Source organism: Falco punctatus (genome assembly GCF_963210335.1).
Source record: "Falco punctatus genome assembly, chromosome: 1".
In the NCBI taxonomy this organism is placed as follows: Eukaryota; Metazoa; Chordata; class Aves; order Falconiformes; family Falconidae; genus Falco; species Falco punctatus.
The window spans coordinates 110,094,484-110,119,993 of NC_137580.1; the positions used below are offsets into that span (position 1 = coordinate 110,094,484).

Here is a 25,510-nt window from a genome sequence, read left to right on the forward strand (position 1 = left end):
GCGGCGCTAGGTTTGCCTGTGTGCATTCAGCAGGGTATACAGGTTCAGGCAGCCATACGGGCTCTGCCAAACCTCTTATATGTGATCCTGTAACGCAACAGACGGGGGTGGGTGCTTCTGTGTCCAGCACGCCTGGTCCTCGTCCCACCGCAGCCTGTGGGATGGAGAAGCAGGACCCCGAGCAGCGCGAGGAGCTGGAGTCAGACACACAAACAGAGATGGGTGTTGATTTTCAGGGGGGCTAAGGGGGTGCAAGGCACACCACCCAAGTCTCGTTTTTAAAAACCCTGTCCTTGCACACAGGGACGAGAAAGCAGGGAGGCAAAACCCAGCTAGATTGGCTGCATAACATCCACCGATGGCTTTAATTAAAGCCTTCGAGTTAGTAAATATGCACATAGTCTGGTCCAGGAAGATACACAAAGCCCACAGCCAGCCCAGTAACACTCCACGAACATTGCCATTTAAGCAGTTTCTTGTTTAACTTAGATTTATTCAATGACACATGCATTTCTGGACAGATATCTGAGTTCCAGTGAACAACTTTTATAACCAAATATGAGAAATTGGTGACTGCAGTTAGTCAATTAAGTACGTTTCTAAAATACATGACTAGAAGAAAACTGGAGCAACAGAGAGAATTCTTCTGAAGAACAAAAAGAAACACTTCCATTTGTAATACTCCTGGCATTGATGAGTATCAGTGGGGAAGGAGGGCAGCAAGAGACGCAATGAGGAAGGAATAACATTATCAACCCTCTCCACAGAAAGTCTTCCAGTTTCCACTCTCTCCAGTTCATTCATTAATGCTCGGCACTTCTGCAAATGGCGAGAGCTCCTCTGAGTTGCGGAGGTTTCCTTCATCTCTCAACACGAAAAAGCAGAGAATGGTTGTGAAACCATGTGCTTGACCAAAAATGGCTTAGAAATATTTCTTCTCAACCAACCTCTTCCTGAACACAGCGAAAAAAGAAGCCGCATAGCTATCAGGATTGAAGACAGAGTCTCTTCATATTGCACAGGAACACAAAGTCAAGATTTTGTGAGTATGTTTCAGGAAGGTTTAAGAGTCGTCAATATTTATCAGGGTAACGAGAACCATCCAGCGCAGTGGCGAACTGGCAGGTGACAGACACATTGGGATTGTTTAGGCGGAGAGGCGGCTCGTTACCCTGTCTGGATCTCTCCTTGGATGTTCGGCTAATTTAAGGGAATCCCGTGGGGAAAAGGCTGAGGGGCTGGTTTTCATTAGTCGGGAGGGGTGATCTGTAGCCATCAAAGTTGCGTGGGATACTGCCGCTGGTGGAACCAGAGCTGTTACTGAGCGTCTCTATGCTTCCCTCTCGCTGAAGCTCTGCAATGGGAAGAGAGAGCAGGTCCTGGTTAGCGCTTCAGAGAAACCCCGAGTGCCACCGGACGGCCGCTTTATTGATAAATCTGTTTATTGTATTATTGCTCTAACATTTGTTCCTCATCCATCTTTTCTGGGGTGATATGACGAATCACTCCAGAGGCATCCCAGCTCCTGGTTCTACTCCTCTGCCGGGCTCCTAGTGGAGCCGGACGGAGACGCCGCATGCTGCCTGGCGCTGACTCGTGACATGTTAGGACTCGATAGTGGGGATACCCACGGCTGAACTGAGCAGGGTGCAGAGGGTACGGTGGCAGGTGATGGAACATCTTCCCTCTGCAGCAAGGCTGCTGAGATGGCAGGGAAGGGGGAGTGGCAGCACCACTGGTTCCCGGTGGTGTGTACCAGCAGTGCACAACCACTGCGATTCTCCACCTTGGGAACATCAGGGACTTTCCACAACCCTTTATCCTGCACAAATGGACACAAATAACTCTGCTTTTTCAAGCTAAAGAGAAAATATCCCCTTTCCTACATGCCTGAGCTGTGCCTCAAAGCAAAAAAGAACACAGGCCTGACTATGGCCCTCCCTCTCCTGGTCACACACCGCCAGACATCTCCCCTTGCTGACCTCCCAAAGCCTTTATTGCTCCCTAATCTCGAAACACGAGGATTTTTGTGCATGCGGAGCATCATTCCTAACCGTGGCCTCTCTGTGAGCCACTTGAACCCAACAGTTGACTCAGTGGCAGCGTGCAGCAGTGCTGCTGGGCAGCATCACCCCGGCCGGCACTCAGCGGTGGCATGCAGCGGTGAGATTAGGCAGAGCCCCACGTACATGACAAGAATCCTCTCCCAGACACGCGGTGACAGGCTACAAGAAATGTTCTGGCGAGTTGCAACGCGCGGCCCCGAGTGCGACTTCCGTCGGCTGCCGCTGCGCAGCCTGTGCTGGAGGGGACGGGATGGGGACAGAAGCTTTGGGCAAACTCCTCTGCTGCTGAAGGGGGAAGAGAAAAATCCCTCCGGTCTGCTGCGTGCCACAGTGGCGTGCATGTAAGGCATGGGGGGGGGGGCAAACCTGCAGAGGAGGCAGCAGCTTTGCCTGTCCCTGCAACATGAGTTTTGCTTGGATGAGGGTGGAAAGAAGATGCAGATGCAGGAGATGGAGGAGCGCTGCCTGCTTTGCTCTCTGCTCAACATTACTGCACCTTGGCCGTCTGCACACCTCTGTCTCACACAGGGATATTTAACCTTTTGCAAACACCACGACAGTCCTTTTGCTGCAGCAGGACTCCCTGATAAGGACCTATCTGTGCACCAAAAGCAGAAAGTCGGTTCCTCGCTATAACAAAAAGCATCCTGCCCCAGCATCCTTGCACGCCGCACAGCTCCCGTCTGCTGCCTGGGCACCGCAGGGACGCAGCCAGGCGAGCGCACACCTAGCAAACCAGGGTGAGGGGATTTAATCCTTTGGCACGGAGGTAACTTGCAATGGAGATAATCTGCCCAGGATACATGAAAAACAAATCAGCAGGAAACCAGTCACCCTACAAGCAGTGATGGTAATGACTTCAGCTGTATTAATCACGGTTTCTTGCCAGTATTTGGTGAAGGAATGTCCATGTCTAAACCTCTTCATTTTCCTCACATCCTTACTCTCCCATGAGTTCAGGAAGTAAAAACAGTAATTTAAATCAGAAATGAGTGGCGTATCCCACACTAATACTGTGCTTATCCTGTCTGATTTGGGGCTTTTATCTCCCTCGGCACACAGCTGGCTTTGGTTAAGCGTCCCACGTCAGAGCTGCGGGGTGCTGGGCAGGCTGGGCTCCCCCAAACGCTGCTGCACTCCTCGCGGGGCTACTTTGCTCCCTCTTTTTAACCTAGAATTGACTTTCAGGCAAATAGGTTCCAGTAACCACGGCAAAAGAAGGGAAAAAGCGAGGGAGCGTTTCTTTCCCCACAGCCGGCTTCTGTGGAGCTGAGCTCCTGCCTGTCCTCCGGTGACTTCTGCAGGACCGCATACCCTGGTGGGATGGGATGTGGGGGAATTCGGGCTCACAGGGTGGCTTTCTGGGGGGGGCTATGGGATTTCTGCAGCCAGCGGCACTTGTCACCTCTGCGGGGGACTGCCAGGGGGTGGCACTGCAGAGACTGATGCCAGCCAGGGAAAAAAGCACGGACAGACCGTCGGGGAGGCAGAGCGGTGGGCACAGGGCCTGGCTGGGGAGGCTGGGGTCCCATCCTGCCCGTGCCATTGGCACCGCCGCTCCTGCCCTGCCAACCGTCCGGGCGCAGCTGCCCTGAGCTCCCCTTGCTGCCGTCGGGCGCGCAACCCCCTTCAGTTAGCGACGGGGAGGGACGACAGAGAGGGGAAAAGTGATGCAAAGGCCCAAGAGGAACTGAAGGGAGAGTTTTCCAGCCCCCCAGCCTGCTTGGAGCCCGCTTGGGGCTTGGAGCAGGTCGGGATAAACCCAGGCAGCTCCCGCAGCCCAGCTGCCCCCCCAGGGGCTCCGGGTGGGAAACGCGTGCATTGCCCTGGGCGGGCGAGTCCCCGTGCTCTCACACAGCCCCGCACTGCGAACCCTCTCGCTCTGGAACTAATTACACGGCGAGGCAGACGAGCCATGTATTTTGATACCTAAGAAAGCATTGTAAAACTCCTGACCGCTGCAGCAGAGAGCACCGCTGAGCTCAGGAAATTGGGCTCTTGCCCTCGCCCGGGCTCTCGCACACGGCTGGGGCATGAGAGATGTGCCATTAGCCATGACACGGGCACCGGGGACTGCCCGCACTGCACGGATGACCCATAGCACCACAGTCAGCACGTTTTCCTACGTTCCCCCAAAGTACTCCACTTTTTTCCCAGCTGTTTCATTAATAAAAAATATAGTTGAATTCCTATGCAAACTACGATTTTATATATTTATATATGTATTTATATATTTAATATAAAACTATTACTCTTTCCCCCCAGACCTCCCAGAAGACCAGGGCATGGCAGAAGCATGTGCACAGGAACATCAATGCCATCTCCATGGGAAGCCCAGACAAGACCAGGAACAGCTCCATGACACAGGGACACCCTTCCTTTTTCAGGGTAAAAACCGAGGGGCGGGCTGATTTCTGACAGACCCGGAGCCTGGACAGACCCAACAAGAGCAGAAGGAGCCACCGTGGTGCAGTGGGGCTGCCTGGTATCAGAAGAGGCAGGTCCCTGCGGACAGGCAGCGCTGCACTGGGACGGAGCGGCCGAGCCCTGCGGCGCAGCTGGAAGGAGATGCAATACTTCCCAGACCTCGGTGAGACGTGCCATGTTCCCCTGCGCTGGGAACATGTGGGCTGAAAAACACAAAATAGAAGCAAACCCCGGGATCCCCCCCCCAAAAGACGGGGTGAGCGGCAGGAGAACCTGGAGCAGCGGCGGCCGTAAGGGATCAAGGCAGAGCAGGACACGGCTGCCCGGCGAGTGATTTCGTTTACTTCAGTGGAGTTACGCCAGGAATGGACTTGGCCCCAGCATGTCTGAGGGTTATTGTATCTGCATTCCCCCATGCATATACTGTCGAGCTGTATTAACTTCCTTAAATGTACCAGTAAAACAACCTCTTATGATACACTTTAATGAACTTGTACAGTAGCCAACAAATTGTGCATCATATAAAACCCATTCGGCCTTATAGACTCTCTGGCTATTTTGTAATAACTGCAATTTGCTTCTGCTGAAGCAAGATAACCAGGGTTGAGAAGTCAAGCTTTGCAGAAACCTAAATATTTGATTTGGGGGGGAGTGGGTGGGAGAAGGAAGAAAGGGGCCTCTGGGAGCTATTTATGGGGTCAAAATAACATGAGACCTGCTCTTCTCGTAGCATTTCCACCATCAAGGAAATGAAATACTGTGAGAAGACCAGCACTTGCATTATTTTGGCCCCATAAATGGCTCCCTGAGGCTTTCAAAAGCCCGTGAAAAACAAACACAAATACAAATAAATGCTAATACTGGAAACGTAAATACTAAAACCTGCCCATGTCCCTGGAGGAAACGACTCGCAAAGTCCTGACTGCCCTAAAAACCAAAACCAAAAAAAAGACGGGGAAAAAAGGCGAAGGAGCAGGAACATCTGCTGAAGCCATGAGGAGAAAATCACTTCAGGGGAGCTGGGAACAGCCCTGCCTGCGCTTTTGACGGTAACAGTAATGGGCACCGCTGGCATCACCCGGGGTCCCAGAATAACCGGGATTTTCAGGGCACACGTGCTTTCCGCCGCGGTGAAGGCAGCAGCAGTAAAAATCCTCGTGGCTGCCGGCGTGGGGAGGAGCAGCTGCCGAGAGCAGGGAGTGAAGGTGGCACGGCCAGCAGCCGGCCGGGGTCCCCAGCCTGCTGGGGAGCTGCTGTCCCCCGGCACGGCCCTGCAGCACCCAGCACGCTCGGGGGCTGCGGGAACACCGGTGGTGCCTGGAGAGCTACGGGGCGCTACAGCTAGTGCTGGCAGCTCTCTGCTCGGTGTTACGTCCGGGGGTCTGTGCCCACAGGCTGGCACTGGCGCAGCCTTCCTGCGGGGCGCAGGCTGCTGCGGAGAAACTGAAAACAGAACTTCCCACAAAACAGTTCCCTCTGCTAATATCCCATCCCGCCACGCCGCAGCCTGGCGCTCCCGTCCCTTGCTCTGTTGCCCAAACCAGACTGCTCTCCACCAGCTGGCTGGCAAGGTGGAGACAGGAGGAGGAAGAGGAGGAGGATGAGGAGCTGCTCTGGGGACAGGTCCGCAGGTCGGGGGGAGCAGTGCCGTCCCCTGTCCAGTGAGGCGGCTGCAACCTCAGTTCCAGAAAGCTCTAGGAACTGTCAAAGGACCCCATCAAATCCAGAAAGGTACAAAGCCCTGCCAAGCTTAAATGTGAAACCATTTTATAGGGCGCATTAATTCAATGCCTGAAGAAAATCCATATAGCCCTCTTTTGCCCGGAACACTCATAAATTATGCTGCCTTTCTTATTTGTGCTCGCTCTGTAGTGGTCCACTTGAAGCCGTGGTATCTCCTTTATGTCTACTCAAAAATCTCATCTCCAGTGCATTATTTCTTCTAATGGTTTTTCCTTTCTCTCAGTTTGCTTTCCCCTGTTAAGCACAGTTTCAAAATATCCTCCAAAATCATTTGCTGGAAGAGCTGACCCTTTCCTCCTACCTACCGAGGGCTGCCCGGGCTCCCGCACAGCCCGGCGGAGCCGCAGCCAGGATAAATGATACAATGACAGCAGCCTGATGTGTCAGGGCAGCGGGGAAGCGGCAGCAACTCTGAATACAAGAATTATTCTTCATCATCTCAAACTGTCACAACACATTACCCTCAAAGCTGCAGCTCGCTGAAGGAGTGACCCTGGACTGAATGGGAGAGTGCTCGGGGAAAGAACTAATTGTAGCCTCTTTTCACACGTCAGTCACTTTTCACAGCACCAAGCCTTTCAAGCTCAACTAATGTCAAGTTCCCTTTTCCTTTTGCTGGGCTGAGTATTTCTGATTTTTAAGGATGGCATTTTTAAAGGAACAAGGTCTCTGGTGAGGGATGAGGCCAGGGAGGGGAGGGAAGGAAGCGTCGGAGTGAGCACACATCAGAAAGTCCATCAGACGCCTGACGACTCGTTAGGAATTAGACAATTAACAAGTAGGAATGCAGGAAGTGGGGTAATGGCCAGCAGGGCTTGAATCTCCTCGATTTCATTTCTGTCATTCATGGCAATTGTTTTGGGGAACTTTTCAGGCTCGTGAGCACGGGAACGTCCTCGCCCCCTCCCCGAATCCAGGAGGCGAGAGGGGCGTCTGCCGCGGCGGGGAAGAGGAACGGTGCTGCTTAGCGAGGCCACCTTCCCCGGCCACTGGCAGTTTTTTGGAAGACAGCTAAAAGGCCAAAAGAGAGCCTAATTTTAAACTCAGAATATAATTCCCTTCGTTGGGAGGAGAGGTGAGACGGAACGGCAGCCTGCCTGGCGCACCCGGACCAAGGGCCCTTCACACCTGCTTGTCCTTAACCGAAGTCCTAAAATATTCTGCACTAAGGCCGGTTTTTGAACTTACATTTGCCCAATGCCTATCACAGGGGACCTGCAGAACTGACTGGGGCTTCCGAGTGTTACTTATTAACTGTAATGAATAATAATTACGTAGCTTCTGCCATCTGGATTCTCATTCAAAAGGATCCTATACAGAGCAAACACTAAAAGGCAATTTGTATTAACACAATGGAAGTCTTGAGGATCTCTTAAACTGTTTGTAATTTACACAGTGCTCCCCAGTGAATGGATTAGTTAAAACATTTTTATTTTACTGAAGGGAGCGGGACATGTTTCCCCAGAGGAGCTCACACCAGCCCCGACGCGCAGCCTCCGCTCCCCTGTACGCCGACACGCACTTGTACACGTAAGCTCTCCATCTCTCAGTGTTTATAGACAATGTCCCAAACTCAGCTGGACGCTTCTGGCTCTATTTCTGCACGAACATGAACTACGAACATCCGAAGCGGCCCCCACAGGAGCTGGTGCTGCTGCCTGGAGCACGGATGGTGCAGCCCAAGGCAGAAAAGGGCTCAAAAGCCACTGACGGGTCATGAAACACCACCCCAACACCCCAGCTCGGAAATGGCATTGCTGCTGCTGCAGCTGTAGGTTGTTCTTGACTATCCTCCCACCCTTTTTTTTTTTTTTTTTTATGAAATGCAATTATGCTAACGAGGGAGCTCTAATTATACCCCATCTCTCCACCCCGGGAGGCGAGGACCTGCGGCGCTGGCTCCAGCCCCGCTGGCGGCCGCAGCCCCCATGGACCCGCTGGCGGCGAGGGCAGAGGGGGGCACCACACCCCCAGGGGAACCCGAGCGCTGGGGTACTCGGATAAGCAAAAATCGTTTGTATCAAACTGCAGTGAAACGCAAGTCCCAAGTACTCATTAAAGCTCTCATTTTTTTTCCAAGCTCCTTTTCATTTGAGATGGTTGAAACCTAATTTCTGGCAAGTGTATTTTTTACATTGCTCCTTTCCAAAGGGAGCGCAGACAGAAAGGTGGTTCCCAGCTTTATACGTTACTATAATGTTTAAAAGTCAATTAAAGCTGCTCTCTGCCCCAAGCCTCACGCCCTGCCCCTGCCGAAGCCATTAACCTGTGCCAGCTCACCCCGCGCTCCGGCAGCCAGCGCAGGCAGCTGCAGGGACCGATCCCTGCCGTGCTTTGGGCAGCCGTGACAAACCTGCTCCTAAGAAATGTCTCTCTCCCCGCCCCCCCCCCTTTTTTTTTTAACCCATCAATCTGAGAAGACAGATTTTAAACTCCATTCAAAAGAGCAAATGTAACGGTTGCTACGGCATTTGAACATTGAAAATCAATTCCCCTATTGAAGTTGTTTCATCCTGCTGCAACCTGAAAGATGCTGAGACTCCACAGAAGCACCTGCATTAAATTGCAAAGTAAAAAGAGAGTACCAAACGCTGCCTGAACGACTTCTCTGACACCAGAATTCAGTGGCCTATGTAAAAGAGTAGTTACTGTCAAACTCTCTTACAAGAGCTCTAATGCTGAATCCACAGAGTTCGCCACGACAGTGCACATGGAGATGAGACCTGGCATGTTGGAAAAAAGGTGGCAGGATCTAGCCAGGAGAGGAGGAGGTATAGGAGGCAGGAGATAATTGGGGGAATGAAGACTGAGCTTTCTGAACGTCAGAGCCCCTCCGAGACCACAAATTTCACTTCTTGCGTCTTATTTCAATGTGACGACGCCAACCAACAAACCTCACAAAATGGGGAGGACATCTGAACTTCCATAAACGTCTGGGTTTACTTCAGGCACGAAGAGCTCGTTGAGACACGGACAAAACATTTGCATGCATCAACTTCCACAGAATTTTGTCTACCAAGAAAAAAAAATGAAGGCAAGCAGCTTGTTTTTTCCTTTAAAAAGAGAACCCCAAAAGCTCCACACGTATGGAGCCCATGGAGTAGGAGACCCAAGACCTTGGCATCTTGCCAGGCTTGACTCTTGAGTGTTTTATGGAAGGTTAAAAGTGCACTAGATAAAGGACTAGCATTCAGAGGGAGAATATTCTTCGCGATAGGCACTTTCACAATGACTGCAGTGCTTTTAAAAAATAATCTCAAGTTTCCTAGAGCTGTATATTTTTGTAAAGAGGTTTAGGATGTTTATAAATGGCACTTCAGAAGGATGAGTTGCCGATTTTAGTCAGTATGTGAAATTTCAAAAGCTAGAACAGTCAAATGCTTACAGAAAACAATTTCTGTAGTCCATCCACACCACGCAAACCTACGACTCCTTGTGCAAGATTTCCAGAAAAGATTTTGAAATGAATATGCAGATACATTTGCTTGGGATTAAAGGAATTCTCTCCAACCCGATCCTGAAAGCTGCGCTATGTTGCTACTGTAATTTCCTACAATGTACCTTATACGTAATACATGCTTTCCTGTGCAAGCCAGTGTGTATATGCATTTTTTAAACATATTTAGGCAGTATTATCCTGTATCTTCCGTTATGAAGCAGCACATCTGCATATATCAGAGCAAAAGCCTTTGCAGAGAAAGCACTGTATTAAAATTCCTGGGTTTGGTCTCTTATTCCCAGGGTTATGGGAGTGCCTCAGATTGCTCAGCAGTGACCCCTCCGTCAGCCTCCGACTCCACAAAGGAAAACACAAATTCAGTGTAATCTGTGTGTTCACAACACCTACCAGCTCCATGTCCTGCAGCCTCCAGACTCTCTGGATCTCACTCAGAAGTTCCGGAGGCGACGCTCCTATTCCTAAGACCGCCACACTTCTATCCAGAGCAGGTTCGGACCCAGCGCATGGATCTAAGCAGGGCATCCCACCAGAGCTGGAGCCACTCAAGATCTTGGGGCGGGGGGTCCTGTCTCAAAGGTGGCTGCAGCAAAGCCCCCGTGCAGCAGTGTGATGACTGGGCATGCTGGGGGTCCCTCCTCCGCTGCCAGGCTCAGCCAAACATCCCCAGCAAAAGAGCTGTGTAAGGAAACACTCCCTGAAGGTCAAAACCGCAAACCCGGTGACTACCTCAAGGTCTGGGCAGCCCCTCGCCAATACGCTGAATGGCAATTTCTGACATGCCTGACCCTCCAAACTCCAGCAGTTTCTTTCATGTCTAAGACCCATTTATTTTTCCCCCCTCCTGCGCTACCACCTCTGTGGCAGAGGCTCCTCGATGCCCCCGGCGAGGAGGACCAGGCACCCCGAGGTCACCTCCTGCGCTCCGTGTGTGCCCGGGCGCATCCCGCACGTGTGCGCTGCGTGCTGCCGACACAAACCTACTGCCGAGTTCATTTTCAAAGTATAATATTACAAAGCAAAATAATTCTGGCACAACTTCCACTACTTCTGACACAAAGTGGCCTTTCCGGCCAGCAAGGAAAGCTACTGGGAGGCTCTGGGCTGTCTCCCCGCTGCAGATTGATGCCGAGGAGGAAGCTAAACCGGACTGGAATTTGGGTTTCATTCAAAGGAAAAGTTAAAAGTTTGGGGGGAGCAGATGCTCAGCTGCTCCAAATCAGCAGAGTTTCGCTGAAGCTCACAAAATGATGTCACTGCAGACTGAGCCCTGTCTGCTCGTCTAAACGATTCAAGGCTCTCGAGTCGGAAGAGCTCAGGTGGAGATCTGAGGAGCAGAGGTCTCCTCCTTCCCCTTCGCTTCCTGGCGCTAGTTGTAGTGTCGCTGAGAAACTCCAAACCCATCCAAATAATCCTAGCTGCAAACACAACTTATGTGGTCTATATGGTCAATCATTTTAAAGATTACGTTGGCATCGCTGCTTCAAGCAGAACAATCTTCTAAACACAGATTTTACGAAGCACTCCAAGCTCGTAGTTGTCCTCTTAAAATCACATCTCCACCTAGAGTATTAACCAAGCCTGGAAAACCAACAGGCCAAACTTGTGAGCTTGCTCTCTTGCAGGCTTGCTTGAGGCTCTTAATACACTCTGTCTTATTTATATAGCTCCAAATTCTGATGCTAGAAATAAATATGAAAGAGCCTTGACAACTGACATCCAAAGCGTTTTTTCTCATGAAACCAGAAGGCAGCTGAAAAAAGTACATTTGATGTTTTCACTTTTTAGAAGTCGTATTTTAAAACCTGCTCCCAGAACCACCTCCAATGGACTTTGCCTCCTTGGCGACACTCTTACAAACACCGTCAAACGTGTGAATGAGCTGCAGCCTATGGACGAACGCGTGGCGGAGGAGAACTCTCGTGTGAAATCTAAAAGACCTAATGGGAAACCAAGGCATTCCTCTGGCCACAGTCCACATAAAAGGCAATTTAAATCATCTCAAGCTGTGCAGATTCTGCCTCGCACTTGGGCATCTGGCAGCGAAGTTAATATAACTACCTGCTCTTCACGTTGTGCGCTTTTGCAGACTTTTCACTTGCATTTTGATGGGTGACCAGCCACGCTTCCAAAAGATAAAACTGAAAACACAACACAATCTTGACATGATATAATCTAAATTTTTTTTTTTTTTTAAAGTGTGCGGATAAAAGTAACCCTGAGGGAAGGCAAAAGAGCACACGCAGACTGCAGGTTAGGGATCTGCCCCTGCGCAATTCACCTACCCGCAGCTGCAGGAGGGGAAGGGGAGCTGCTAGGTTAACCTGTCTTTTGATGAACGCCTCCAAGTGTTATTTCCACCTGGCAACACGGCCTCAGCGATGGTGTGCCCAGCGGGAACAGCTCCTCGGTGTGGCGCATGGGAGTAGATGGGAGATGCTGTCCACGGGCACGCGGTGCCTGCTTAGGAGAAAACCAGCACAGCAGCACACCTGAGCATCCTCCCGCGGCACAGCACCTGGCACCGCTGCTGGACCCCCTGGCATGGGGCTGCCAGTGCCTGCTAGGGAACTGCCACCCTGCCCGTCCTGCTCCCCTCGACCAGGCTCCGCATGTGCTCGCCACCCGCAGCTGCTCACAGCCCCTTGTTCCCATGCCGTGCCACCGGTCTGCAACGGAGGGGATGGCCAGGTCTGGGCTGCCGACCCTGCCGGCACCTTCCTGCCACGGCCTTCCCAGAAAAACATCTTTGGGAATACTTGGAGAAGTGATACTGACCCTTCGAATTTCACAACGCCATCGGCTTTTGATGTAAACACAGAGTTCATGTGTTGGGGAGATACTGGGAAAGCTGCTGACCAAGGAAATAACAAATAAACACCAAAAATAAATAAATTAAAAAAAGATGGTATTTTAGCTGTGGGGGTCTTCTTGGAAAATGGGATAAAATGCCTTGCATAGAACAAGCCAACAAATAGTTTACGTCCTGGAATAGCCATTTTACAGGGTGGGTGGCTTCCTGGTGTGTCAGGAGGTGACACGCCACCAGCCAGCCTCGGGCACTCCCAAATTCTGTATCTTTTTACAACAGCAAATGGTTGCTTAAAAAAATTCATCCCCTTCCCACCTATTTCTGTCTGCATAGAAACTAATTCCTTCCTGGGATGCGGGACAGCCTGCGGGGAAGCTGCTCCCTGCCTGTGATGGGAAATGCCTTGGAGAGATCTCAGAGGCTCTCGCTAACGCCGGAGGAACACGGAGCAAAGCCTAAAAGCCAGCCAGCAACAAAAGCACTGCCCCCGTGTCTGAAGCGACAGGAACGAAATGCAGAATACAAACAACAGAAATGGGGAGAAAGCTATTTCCATTTTGGAGAAGTTTTACTCTTTTTCTAAATAGGCTCATGCAATACCAAGCATCTAATTGCCAGTGATGTAATTTAAGAGGGCACCAGAAGAAATGAAGAAAAAAGCAGCCGGTGTATTACCCCTCTGTCTTTACGTTTTGCCTCGACATCGTTTTTATTCTCTGTGAACACACAACTGTTACACAGCACCATTTTTACAGAAAATAGGCCTCTGAAGCTTTCACCCACTTGCATGAGCCTCTGCAGGGGTCCTGAACACCCTCCACCCCTGCCGGGGCAGCAGCCTGGATGGTTTCTCCATTTGCAAAATGCTTCCAACCGATTTGTCATTTTTCTTCCTCTTAGGGTTTTTTTTGTCAGCCAATTGTGCACAGCATATTGAGCAATAATAAACAAAGGAGGATGAAAACTGCTGCAGCTTGAGAAGTGAGCTCAGGATATGATTCCTCCTCACCGGATGCCTGGAAGATGTCACTGAAATTCTCTCTCCCTTAGTGCAACCCGTGTGGAGCCAATATGAACTCCCAGCAAAGTGCTTAAAAACCCATTATTTATAATAACTGTTAAATGATGAGACATTGTTTACCCAGATCGCAAGATAAATTCTCACTTACAGAATGCTTGCCTGACCGTCCTGAACGTCATCTGGTTTTTATTTAAATGCAAAATGTAATTAGGCTCCCAATAACACAGCAGAAGAATTCAATAAGATAGGGCTTTTCACTTACAGTTTAATATTAACATTTTCCCATAAACGTTAATGAATAAAAGTCTACTGTTTTATATATTATCCATGGTGGGGAGACAGCAGGCTAGGAATGGAAGGAAAGCTAATCTTTTCATACCAGAAATTACGATATATACCTCACACAGAACTAACCATTCCCAGCATTGCCAGGGACCCGGCTACACCACTGCTCCTGCCGGGGGCAGCCACCAGCTCCGGTCCCACGGACACACTCCCGGGAGCCTCCCTCCCCATCAATCAGGGAGATCCTTCCTCAGCCAAAATCCCCGTTGGGTTTTGTTTTTCTCTTCTCCCCCCGCTTTCTGCCTGACCATCCCCGCTAGGCACCCACGAGCATCAGAGAGCTCATGGCATTGCTGTTCGGCACGGATACGGCCCCAAGCCCTGATGCTCTCTGGCTCCACCGTGGATAGCAAGGCTAGATTATCAGAAAAATCAGGTTACTATTTGTCTGATATTCTGTTAGAGAAACGTGCAGGGGTGATGAGAGGTGATGGCAGGGCTGCAGACGGCAGCACGATGATAGGCGGTGATACGGTGCCCGAAGCGGTGGGAGAAGGGCCCTGGGGTGGGCGCAGGTGGCACTTTGGGAGCCCCTTTGTGCCTCCCGATGCCGAAGTGCGAGGAGCAGAGCTCGCGGTGGCACAGGGGCCTCTGCGGCTGCGAGGACTGAAAGCTGCAGGGCCAGGGGGCTGGCTCACGCTGGAACATTTTAATTGTTTTAGCTTTTGACCTTCCATTTATTGCTGGGGTTTTGCTGTGTTAATGCGTATTTTGCCGTTTGGTGACTCATACTTCATCGTCTCTCTCTAATAAGAAGCGTCCATTTTACAGTTCGACTGCTTAACTATTTATTGCATAAATGGTTTTCCATCCTACAGCCTCCTCTCCCATCTCCCCGGGTGAGGGCAATGCACAGTTTGTGAGAGCTCTGCAAGGACTCGGGCCGTCACCCTCCCACCAGCCAGGGGACGGCTGATGCCCCTGGCACCAGCGGGACGTTCATGCTCCGCACGGGCACAGAAGGGGAGCCGGCAAACTGGCCTCACACTGTTCTCAGAGAAAGACAGGCTCAAACTTCTCCCAGAGTTAATGCAAGATGTGCAGGAGCTCCGCAGCAAGCCGAACGGGGAGCAGCCTCAGCCTGGCAGTGCCGACAGTGGGACGGGGGGGTGGCAGCGGGGGGTGGCACGCTGGCCACACACCACCAGCTCCCCAGCCCGCAGCATGCCCTGCGCCGCGACGTCCTTAACGTCAGGGTCGCAGCAGGCATGGAAGGCTGTCCAGGGATTTCAGGGCGCGCTGGCGTCCCCGGGGCTCAGGTGGCAAAGCTGGAGCAGCAGAGCCGAGGGGCACTCACGCCTGCCCCAGCCAATCCCGGCGTTAGGAGCAAGCGCCAGGCACCACCGCACACCCCTACCATCGCTCCTGTAAAAACCAGCAAAATACCAAAAGGCTCTCTGGGGCTGCTGGGCTGGGCAGCAGTAAGAGGAACTGTCTTTTCTTTATTCTGCCACCACCTCAGCAGCTGCAACAAGTTTTCGCTCACGAAACAGCTGTAAAAATACCAGTCTTGATTCAAATGCTGGGAGACGAGGGCTCTTATACTTACGAAGAGAGATACGCTTGCTGTAAGTCGTATCCTACATAAGAATACCATGCAAAGACTCCTGAAAGGAATAACAAGGTAATTATAGAAACTAGAGATGGAAAAATCCTGTAGTCTCCTAGTCTCCTGCACCCTGCTCAGTGTGGGACCACTCGGTGTGGGGCAGGCTTCAGCACTCGGACTTCTAAAGGGAAGATTTAATAAACACTGAGAAATGTTTCTAAATATTTAGAAAACTCAAAATAACAGATTTCCAAGCCAAGCTGTACAAACACAAAATTAATTAAGAAAACTGTTAAAAATCAACAGCTTTTGCATGCATCAAAATAAATCTCTTCGAATAGCAAGCATCACCTCGTGGGCATGATGCTGCAAACACAGCTGCATGGGTGCTCAGCCCTTTACGGAATCAGGCCTAAATGAATACCTACCGTGGCTTTCCTCTTGTTCCCCTTGAAATCAATAGCAGAAGCCTCAGTGATGCAAAAAGCTTAAGGCTTTAGGAGGTACTCAGCGAAACAATCCAGTGTGAGCAAAGCCAAGCTAGACAGAACACAGCTTTACATTTTCCTGTGAAATACTGGGGTATTGCAGTAGGAAAATTAATTTGCTTAATCATTAGAAGGAAAAACCACAAACCAAAGCAAACCAAAACAAAACCCAATGCAATAACAAATCTCTAAGGAGAAAGGGAATCGTTTCTCTGTTAACTACTTTGAGACAAAGCACTGGAAGAAAAATGTCCAGTTCCAATAATGTCATAACCCAATTACAGCCTGCACAGAAGAGCTAAAACACTTGCAGAACAATGAGTAAGGAATTAAGTTTTAAATAGAGTGCTGGCCCTATCTTGTGTCACTTCTTTATATTCCAGTAGAAAGGACACTGCTGAGCTCATTTCGTATACAGCAGCGTGAGATGCCTGGATGCAGACATCATTTAGTCATCTCATATATGTTTCTCCCTATTTCTTTCTCCAGGAGGAATGACAAATCTAGAAATGTGACTGCACTTTGTTTTATTATGATATTGATTTTTCTGCAAAGGGAAAGTGCATTTATTCCCCAGGTCTGTATGCTGGCAAGAAAGGGTTAACAAAATGTTTATCACAAAGCTGGCTTCAGAGTTGAAAGTAATGTGATCAGTAATGAATTTTGTGTTACATTAGGTTGTATAAATGGACAGACAAGCGCAGACAACAAGTGGCCAGGAGTCGGGGCTAATCTAATGATGTAAAAATAGAGACAGCACCAATTATACTTGGGGCCAGCTCAGAGCTCCTGCAGGGACTGCAAATGAATAGGTACAAATCAAATTACTGACTAATAGACGCACTACAAGAGAGGGCAGTCAATGCTAAATACATTAGGGCCTTGTGACCTCTCTGCTCTGAACAGCAGAATCCTAAATTTGACTTAAAAAAAAAAATATCAAAGAAACTCTTGTTCATTTAAGGAGGGAGATAGAACAATGTTATTTGTGAAATTATTTGAGACACTTAGATATTTTTTGTTTTGTTCCCCTATGGCCACGTTATGTACATAATCCTTTCAAAGCTGACAGAGGGTTTGCTTTTAGAACAAGGAGAAATAGTCTTTGTGCAAAAGTTAAGACCTGATAACAACACAGTTATGTTACATACCAAAACATTTCAAAGCCATGTGCCTCTTTGCGGTGATGTTTTTTACTGCTACTTCACCGGCTGTGTCTGTATCAAAAATAAAATATTTCTTAAAAAAACGCCTTGATTTAATGGTAAGAAAAAGAAAAGGAATCTCCCCACACCACACCTGATAGTAAGCAAACACAGTTATCAACTTGTTATCAAATGGCAGAAAGGCAGAACTGCCTGGCGGTCCCTGCGCTCCCTTTGGAACCAGCAGCGGGCTTCCTCCACAAACACAGCCACCTAAAGCCACACCAGGCATGTCTGTGTATCAGCAGCCAGCCCCTCACCCCCTCACCGTCCGACCTGGAAGAAATTCCCCTAAAAACTCCCGGGGCTGGTGGCAAGCTGGGAAATGGTTGGGAAGTGACAGGTGCCCTTGCTGGCCCTGGCAGGGCTGGGGACGGGGCAGGAGAGCATGAAGCGCCATAGCGCTGTCGTTGGTTGTTGCACGTGAGAAATAACAAAGAAAACGGTGTTAAAATGTGTGCAATGCAAATGCTGCTCTTCTTACCCTGCAGTTCAAAAATGGTGGCTCCTAAGGAGCCCTGAATTTTCATTTCTTTTAAACGAGGCTCGTCCGTATAAATCTTTTGTCGGAAGAACTGTATTGAGCTCTTAAGACTTCTTTGAGGGGGTAATTTAATCTCTGACCCCAGGATGAATATTCTGAAAGTTCAAAGGCTGCTTTTAGCATCAACGTTATCTGATACACCAGTGTGTTTGCTGCCCAAGCTGATTTTGCATTGAAGCTATGCAGAAATCTCTTTGCAGAAATGCTCTTCAGAGGGAAAATCAATTGGTCTGTGTTCCTGTGTTCCTATATCCAAGTTGGGATTATGACGAACAGAGGAGAGGGAAGGGAAAAATTGTTTTGTAAAAATTAAAAGGAAGAGCAAGGAAAGAAAAGAAAGTAAGAAGAAAGGGAGGGATGGCAAGGTACCCATTGAAGCTCTGACTCTATACAAGGGTAATCCTGCTCCTGACACTAAAGGTACAGGAACATCTACGTCCAGGTGGCTGCTCACCTCTGAACACAGTTTGTGACCACAGGCATTTTCTCTTTTTGAAGAAACCCAGGAAGGATGCTCCTTGCAGGGGATCAGGGGGCAGCGGTTCCCTCTCCCCCCTCTGGCGGCAGAGCATGCTCCCCATGCAGCCAGGCACGCCCAAAAGTGTGTGCCTTCATCTCTCCAAACCACAAATTTCACGTAAAGATTTCAAAAACAACCCCCTGTGAAGCTCGAAGGTGTCAAGACCCCAGAGAGGCTCAGGCTGGTGTAACCACATGGCTTTGGCTGGGGACCAGGATCCAAACCGCCCTGAGCACCGATCCCGGGTTTTGCAAAGGCTATTCCCTAACAGCACGTCTAATTAGCTCCACTTACTTACATCCCATTAATCAGGTTAAAGAGTTTGCTTCAACATATGAGCTTTCTTCATTGCATTATGAATTTGTTCATGAAATTTGGAAGGAATCCAGATAGTTTCTTCCAATGGGCAGGCACAGGGTGCAGTGCGGCGTTTGCACCTCACTGCTGCACCTTTCCATGGGCGGGAGTTGACAGACTTGGAGTTTTGGAAGAAAATGAGCCTTTTTTACTTTTTAATTTTTTTTTTAAACTGAAACTTTTTAATGGGCTTTAAACACCTTGTTTTTAAATTCTTCAAATCTTGTGGATTAGTATTGACCCTGATGGTGCCATACTCGCATCCTTCCCTGTTCAGACCTACAGTGCTGGTTCTGAGATGCCAAATTTGGGGGGTGCTCTGCAGTTTTTAATACAGGCTCCCACTGCAAGTTCATATGTATTCCTCAGACAGGCTAGATAGAGAAAAACGTCATTTTGCTCCACAAATTGCAGTGTAAACCAAGCCATTGTATGGTTCTAAATTTCACGATGAATTAAAAAAAGCAAAGGATACATGCCCACAAAAAGCAGTTCTGCTCTAGTGTGTCCACAGAACAGTTCCACCACTTGTAAAATGCTGCAGCAATGTGGATTTGGGTATGCTTTGTCAAAATAAATTAGATGTGAATATAAGTACAACATTCAGGCAGCCCAACAGATTGCAACTGAGGACGCAGCAGCCAGGCACGGACTGGGATCGCACACTGCACACACAATAAGCCCCATCCTGCACCTCCACAGCTGCCCCGACCCCAGCGGCAGAAAAAACCAGGGGTCTGATGGTGGCAGCTGCACATTTATCACTGAAGTTTGTAGTGTTGCCTATCCTGACAAAATAACCTGAGCAGTGATAAATACTTACTTATTTTATATATTGACAAGTCTCCCTTGGAAACCTGTCTGTTGTGTCTCCCAAAGAATAAATCTACCCTTCTGTCACTGTGCTATGTGCTTTACAGTAATACACCCGAGAAAATGTAGAGGATGGGCTTTGATTTGGTAAATCACGTGAAAGTCAAGCCTGAAGATGTGCCTAGACTTAACATCCAGCTAAACCCTTCACCCAGGTCAAAGGAGGGAGGAGAAGATGGGACAAACCCCCCAAGATTGAGAGTATCTTCCCCCCTGGTGCTCCAGAGGCAGAGCCACTCCATTCCACGCTCACTGCTGCTGTCCTGGGGTTCGTGTCCCCTGCCTGGGACTGACTGACCCACTGTTTTTTTTTCAGGCCAGCCTACATCTTAAGTTGACCTGACTAGCAAACGTGTGTCCCTGGGATGTACACGGAACATGCTAGACTGCTGTAGGAAGAATCCATACCCACATCAGCATCATGGCTGTGGATGCCATCCTCAGCCCAGAGCGAACGGGCTGAGAACACAAGGGGAAGCTGTCTCCTGGGCTTCAGCATCCTTAACTCCCATGGCATGGGGACAGCCACAGAAATAGTCTTCCAAGGATGTATTTCAGAAAGTAGACTGCAAAGGCTTGGACCCCTATTGTAGACTAATTTTCAATATTATCCCTAGAAATGACCAAAAGGCATTTGAAAACATAAGAAATGTACTTGTTGAAGGAATACATAAATCAGAGGATTTACTGATTACAGTACTTCTGGAGGGGAAGATTTCCAGCCTGGGCTGGCAGTTTCTGCATGTCCAGTTTGTGTGGAATATTGTCAGGGATATTTGTCTCCTGGAAGCACAGTTTCATAAATCACAATACTGTCGTATTTTTTTCGAGCATGCAATATGAAGCTCCAGCACATACTCAGAAACTACACTGCAAATGTAAATACTGTAGCTGCTTGAAAGCAAAGCTGTGCAAGCAAAAGAGGTCACTGACCACTAACATTTTGTGAGTAGACCCTCATTTTTTTTTTTTCAGTGAGAGCTTGACAGAAACTGAAACAGCAAAAACATCTTTTTGCATCTTTGCCAATTTACGACTTCTTTGGAATGAAATGTGTATCTAGGCTGACAGCTTATGTACAGCAGCCTCCACTTGAGATAGACACGGGTCGTCTGGATAATTGGATAACAAGGAGAAAAGCTGGTTTCCCAATCAAGTCAACTAGCTGGATGACTGGAGTTATCATTTAGGTCACAAGGAAAGTAGATTTTTGGGGGGTCATTTTCCAGACCTGGTTCTTCTCCCATCCGCTGTCTGACAGCCCCTTGGCAACTAGCTGGAGTCAGAGGTGGAAAAGACCCATCAGGCCATCTAACTCCCCTTCCTTGCAAACGCCAGATTATTCCTCATGTTTTTAGCATCCCCCAGTTTGATGTTTCCCATGTAACCCATCTTTGGGTCATTTCTGCCTCTGCCAGTAGCCAGGACCGCTGAACCAGCGAGGCGTTGCCAGCCCTGCTCCGCAGTGCAAGGGGACAGGTAGGACAGACAGACAGGGCGAGTATCTATTCCCCAAAGCGGTCTCTGTACCAGCATGTGTTTCCCCCACGCTGCTGCAGCGTATCAGCCCTGATTACTATATAAATCTACGTGTCAGCTATGTCCTAACAGTTAAGGCATTAAAAGAATCTATTTATCTCTTGCCATTAAGTGCATGTCAGGACCAGCTGAGCACTTGATAGAGCCTCACTGTCCACCCTACTGCCCATTTTGTCTTTGCCCACGCAGCAGACCCAAGCACTGCACAGGCACGTATCTTCATATTCAGAGTGAGAAACTGTCATTAATTCATGGTTTCAGTTCAAATAAGCCTTTGCAAGTTTCATTACATCTCTGCAAAATATATTTAAGGACTGAAGAGGACCCAAGGAGCACAGGCAGGGGTTAAAAGCATGCATAACATTAAGGCATGCATAATTTTAAAGAAGTCATTTTAGGATTATTAGAGGGAGGTTTACAACTTCCATAATTTTGGATCCAATGCAGAAATATAAATACTGTCTTTGGAACCAGTACCAACATATAAATCAACTACCAACAAGCAAATTTATGGTGACCTCCTCTGCTGAACTCTTTGCTATCGTTTCATTGAGGTGAGCGGGCAGCAGAGAATCCAAGGAAGAAAAGTGAATGTTTTCCAAAGATAATTCGGTTCAGCCTAGGTTTGTTAAGATCTAAGTGGTTCTGGGGGAAGTAAAAACTATCCTACTTGTTATGAGCCAACAGAGACACTGCTTCTTTGTAGCAAGGGTAATGTACCTCCAAACTCATCTTTCCCCATTAATTAACCAGCAGACAGATGCCAGCACTTTCCTGTGCTCCACAGCCCGTGCAGCCACGCGTGCTGCATAGCCGCCTCCCCAGGCAAGTGCACTTCTCCAGGTATCATCCGAGCAGGAGAGAACTTCTGGCCATCTGCTGAGAACAGCTCAGGAGCCGCTGGGGGCTGGAAGCAGCAAGGGCATGGGAGTTCACAGCCTTATCGCTAGGTCCGCTCTGCTGCACTGAGTCACCACGTGCCCAAATCCCAAGAATCAAGTGTGTTAGTGGCAGAGAGAATCCCACGAGAGGCAGGAAAACACAGAGCGTAACAACAGCGAGAGGAGGGTGGTGGGATGGGGTGAGTTGGGTCAGTGCTCATGTTACTCACTATTGCTGCTTACATTTGCTGCTTTGAGATGGCATCTATCTTACGCTTGTTATGAAGATTTATGTGTCTGGAGTAAAAGCAGGGAGAAATCTCTTCGGATTAATTTTAGCTCAGTGATGGCATCTCTATAAACAGTTCCTTTCTGTCTTTACACCTGCAGCACTGTGAGCCTGATCTTATGCCAGAGACACTGGCACTCACTGCTATCAGCTGGGTTTGGTGAAAATGGAAGGAAAACACGGACCTCTGTCTATGGCAAAGCTCTCGGTTTACAATATAACATAACATCAAGTCTCTGGGGCAGGCAGTCACCTTAATTTGGCATGTCCAGATGGCTCCAGCTTTCAGGGGAAGTATCCCCCTCACCTTTCCCCTAATGTACACAGCCTGAGGGGAGCTGAACCCTTATCGGAAGCGGATACCATCCCAAAGTTCAGGCTGATCACAGTATGGGTCAATCAGTGATGAAATACGTGCCTTTGCCTATTCTCACAGCCTGTTTTTCCACCTTCCCAGCCCTGAGCTGATGGAACTCCGCACCAGCAGTCTGAGGCAGCTCTACCCTCGCTGCCATGACGGAGCACTGGGGTCACAGACACATTAAGTGCCACATCCGAGGCAACAAGCTGGCGAGAATTTGCCCCAGATCTGTAACTGAGACCCATACTTAAGTGTTTCTGTTTATACCAAATCTTAAACAATCCCTTGCCTCCACCTTTTTCAAGATGGAAATCAGAGGGAAGACAGTTTGAAAGGTGACAAGGTGGGCTACGAAGGTGCTTCTGCACCACTCAGCACCTTGGCTACTGCTGTCTGTACCGGTACCAGGGCTTCAATCCTGCTTCTTTGCATCATCCTCCTGGCTGTGGGAGGCAGCAGTGGTTTGGTGACCTGCCGTGGGCTACGTGCTCAATAGCCACCCACCTGCAAAGATGGCCAAGCCCTGATGGGAGAGCCCCTGAGCCTTCCGCGGGAGAGGGAGAGCTCGGAGCAGCACGAGGCTCTGGGCAATACATGAAGGTGACAGCAGAAGGAAGAGACAGCTTCTGCTCCACACAGCTTTCCTGTAATGTCCATGGGTTGGCGTTCCCATAAATTTCTGCTAGAGGTTGTCCTCTTTTCCATTCCCAGGCAAGCTGCCAGAAGAGTGACAAGCGAGCTGGCAGCTGATGTTAGAAGCCACCATTGCTATTAGCTGCTGGTCACAACACAAAAGGTGCACGGATCAAAGATGGGCCTAGTCCTTTCACTAGAGGACATTTTTTAAAACAAGTCAAAATTAATGGAGACAATAAAACCGCAATAACTGCACTTTAGCATTTCTGAGCATCTCCTGCCACTGGGCCCTTCTGAGCAGCATAATCTCGGACGTGCCGTTCCATTTACTTAAACAGATGATGTAATTTATCAATATAATGGACACTGATGAAGATGGATTAATTTGGATTACAGAACCAGCGCTTTGCAGTGGCTCTATTCAGGACACAAAATGAGGATGTGTGTGATTATGACATTGTTTGGAGCAGGGTGGGCAAGGGCAGCAGTCTGCACAGAGGCTCAGATTCTCCCCAGCTGGCAGGGGAGGGAGGAGAGCCCTCATCACAGCTGTATGATAAGGAAGCTTCAAGCACCAGTATTTTTCTTCAAGTTACCTTATGCTTTTCAGGCTGTGTTTATGTGGTCTACTACTAATTTCTTTTTATAAATGACTTCTCTTACACTAACCAAGATCCCCGTAAAAGTTAATTAATCAGAGAAGGAGCATACAGAGAAAAGGAAAAGCAAAACTTAAAAAAAAAAAAAAAAAATCACCATTGGGTGAGATGTACGTGATCTCTGATCACACCTCTTCTTTGTACCTGTTCCTGATCCCACTATGTCCCTGCTGGGAGATTCGCACATCGCATCGGCCAGGCGCTCCCGAAGGCCCTCTTCAGTGTGCTCCATGGAAGACATGTGGCGGAGACCGAAGTTCTCGGGCCAGCTCCCACACACCTCCAGCAAGGTCACGCTCCGGTCGAAGGCACCTTCAACAAACAAACGGGAGATGTTTGGGAGACTCTGGGACCAAACCACTTCCATACGTGTTATTTATTGCACTGGAAAGAAAGAAGCCCTTGCCTTTGGAGTTTCTGAAAAGCTAATTGTGGCACATTAGTTAAAATGTCGGTGTTAACAGCAGAGCCCTGAGTACTGAACAACTTTGACCAAGTGGTTGTAAACAAAAAGGTTAAATTAAAAATACAGACTCGATTCTGCTCTCACAGTAGTGAGAGTCAGGAAAGCGGCGTAATGATGCTGACGTAAAATGACGTGTAGCATTAAAAAGCTGTATGTATGTTACTAAGTACACAAACTAGAAATTACTTTTGAAGTTGATCTTTCACCAGGCTGCTGTTGGGCACCCGCCTTCCCCCTTCTCATCTCGGATGATGGAAACAGTCAAACCGTTTTGACTTTGCTAGTGGGCACAAACTTCAGCTAAAATCCCTTCTCTGCGGCAGGGCAGTGCAACAGTGCAGCAGCCCGGCGAGGAAAGGACGGCTTGCTTTCAGCCGTGTGTTTGATGCATGTCTCCTGGAGGAAAAAAGCGTGTCCTTCCTTCAGCCCGGGGTATCTGTGGGTTTTCTCCGTTCCTGCACTGTGAAATGTTAGGTCAAACGTGAGTGAACAGAGACCCTTTCATCACCAGTGTCTCACTGAAGACGCTAGCTTTTGTGACGGAGTGCACGTACCTACAAAAGATACTTAAAATAATTCCTTAACTTGCAGTTATTACCTCATTCACAGCAGGGTATGGTGTTGTGCTGAACGCAGAGATTAGATTCTGAATTCAAGATCACTTCAAAGTACAAATTAAAATTATTCTACTTTATTATACAGCAAGTCTTCTGCAAAGGCTTACTTAAATCATTCCCACTTGGAACAAGATTACAGTTATGCTTTGTTGCTTCAAGCACATACCATTTATTCAACTATTAGGTAACTGAATACGCAGCGTTTATTGTGCCTGGTTTCTGCCAGCCTACCGAGGGGAAAAAATGCAAATGCCAACGTTTCTCAGAGTTAAAAGTACATGAAACACGTCCTTGTTATCAGGCTTTTGGTTTTCCCCTTTGATCAGCCGTCAGAAACTATCTACACTTGTAGTCTGTGACTGTACAGCTTCACAGCACACTCCCTGCCACTGACAGGTGGTAATAGAAAGGGTGAGAGACCAAGCCCCGCGGCAGGCGTCCCTTCCTCTGATAACGTCCAAAGTACCGGGTGATAACCGTTAGTAAACACTCGGGCAGCCGGTTAATCCATACATCAGCAAAGAGGGGCAGATAATTTTGAACTCTAATGGCATGGACTAAAGCACCGGGGCTGGCATTCAGGGATTTATATGGGCTGCAATGGTGACTTCTGGCTCCTGAATTTCATCAGCGCGCACAACTTTGATTTATCTCT

General features: G+C 48.8%; 1 protein-coding gene across 9 annotated transcripts in view; it reads right to left on the reverse strand.

Annotated features, from left to right (window-relative positions):
• Nucleotides 1-457: 457 nt before the first annotated feature.
• Nucleotides 458-25,510, reverse strand: part of BCAS3 (BCAS3 microtubule associated cell migration factor) — a 369,789-nt gene continuing 344,736 nt past the window's right edge. For 2 of the 9 annotated variants that reach the window (XM_080382860.1, XM_080382867.1), the window contains 4 exons: nt 23,917-24,084; nt 17,060-17,125; nt 15,421-15,478; nt 1,361-15,236 (listed from right to left, as the gene is read on the reverse strand). In XM_080382860.1, coding sequence (XP_080238986.1) covers nt 15,101-15,236; nt 15,421-15,478; nt 17,060-17,125; nt 23,917-24,084 — 428 coding nt within the window. In that variant the 3' untranslated portion in view covers nt 1,361-15,100. The other 7 variants (XM_080382866.1, XM_080382868.1, XM_080382870.1 and 4 more) reach the window with 5 other exon arrangements.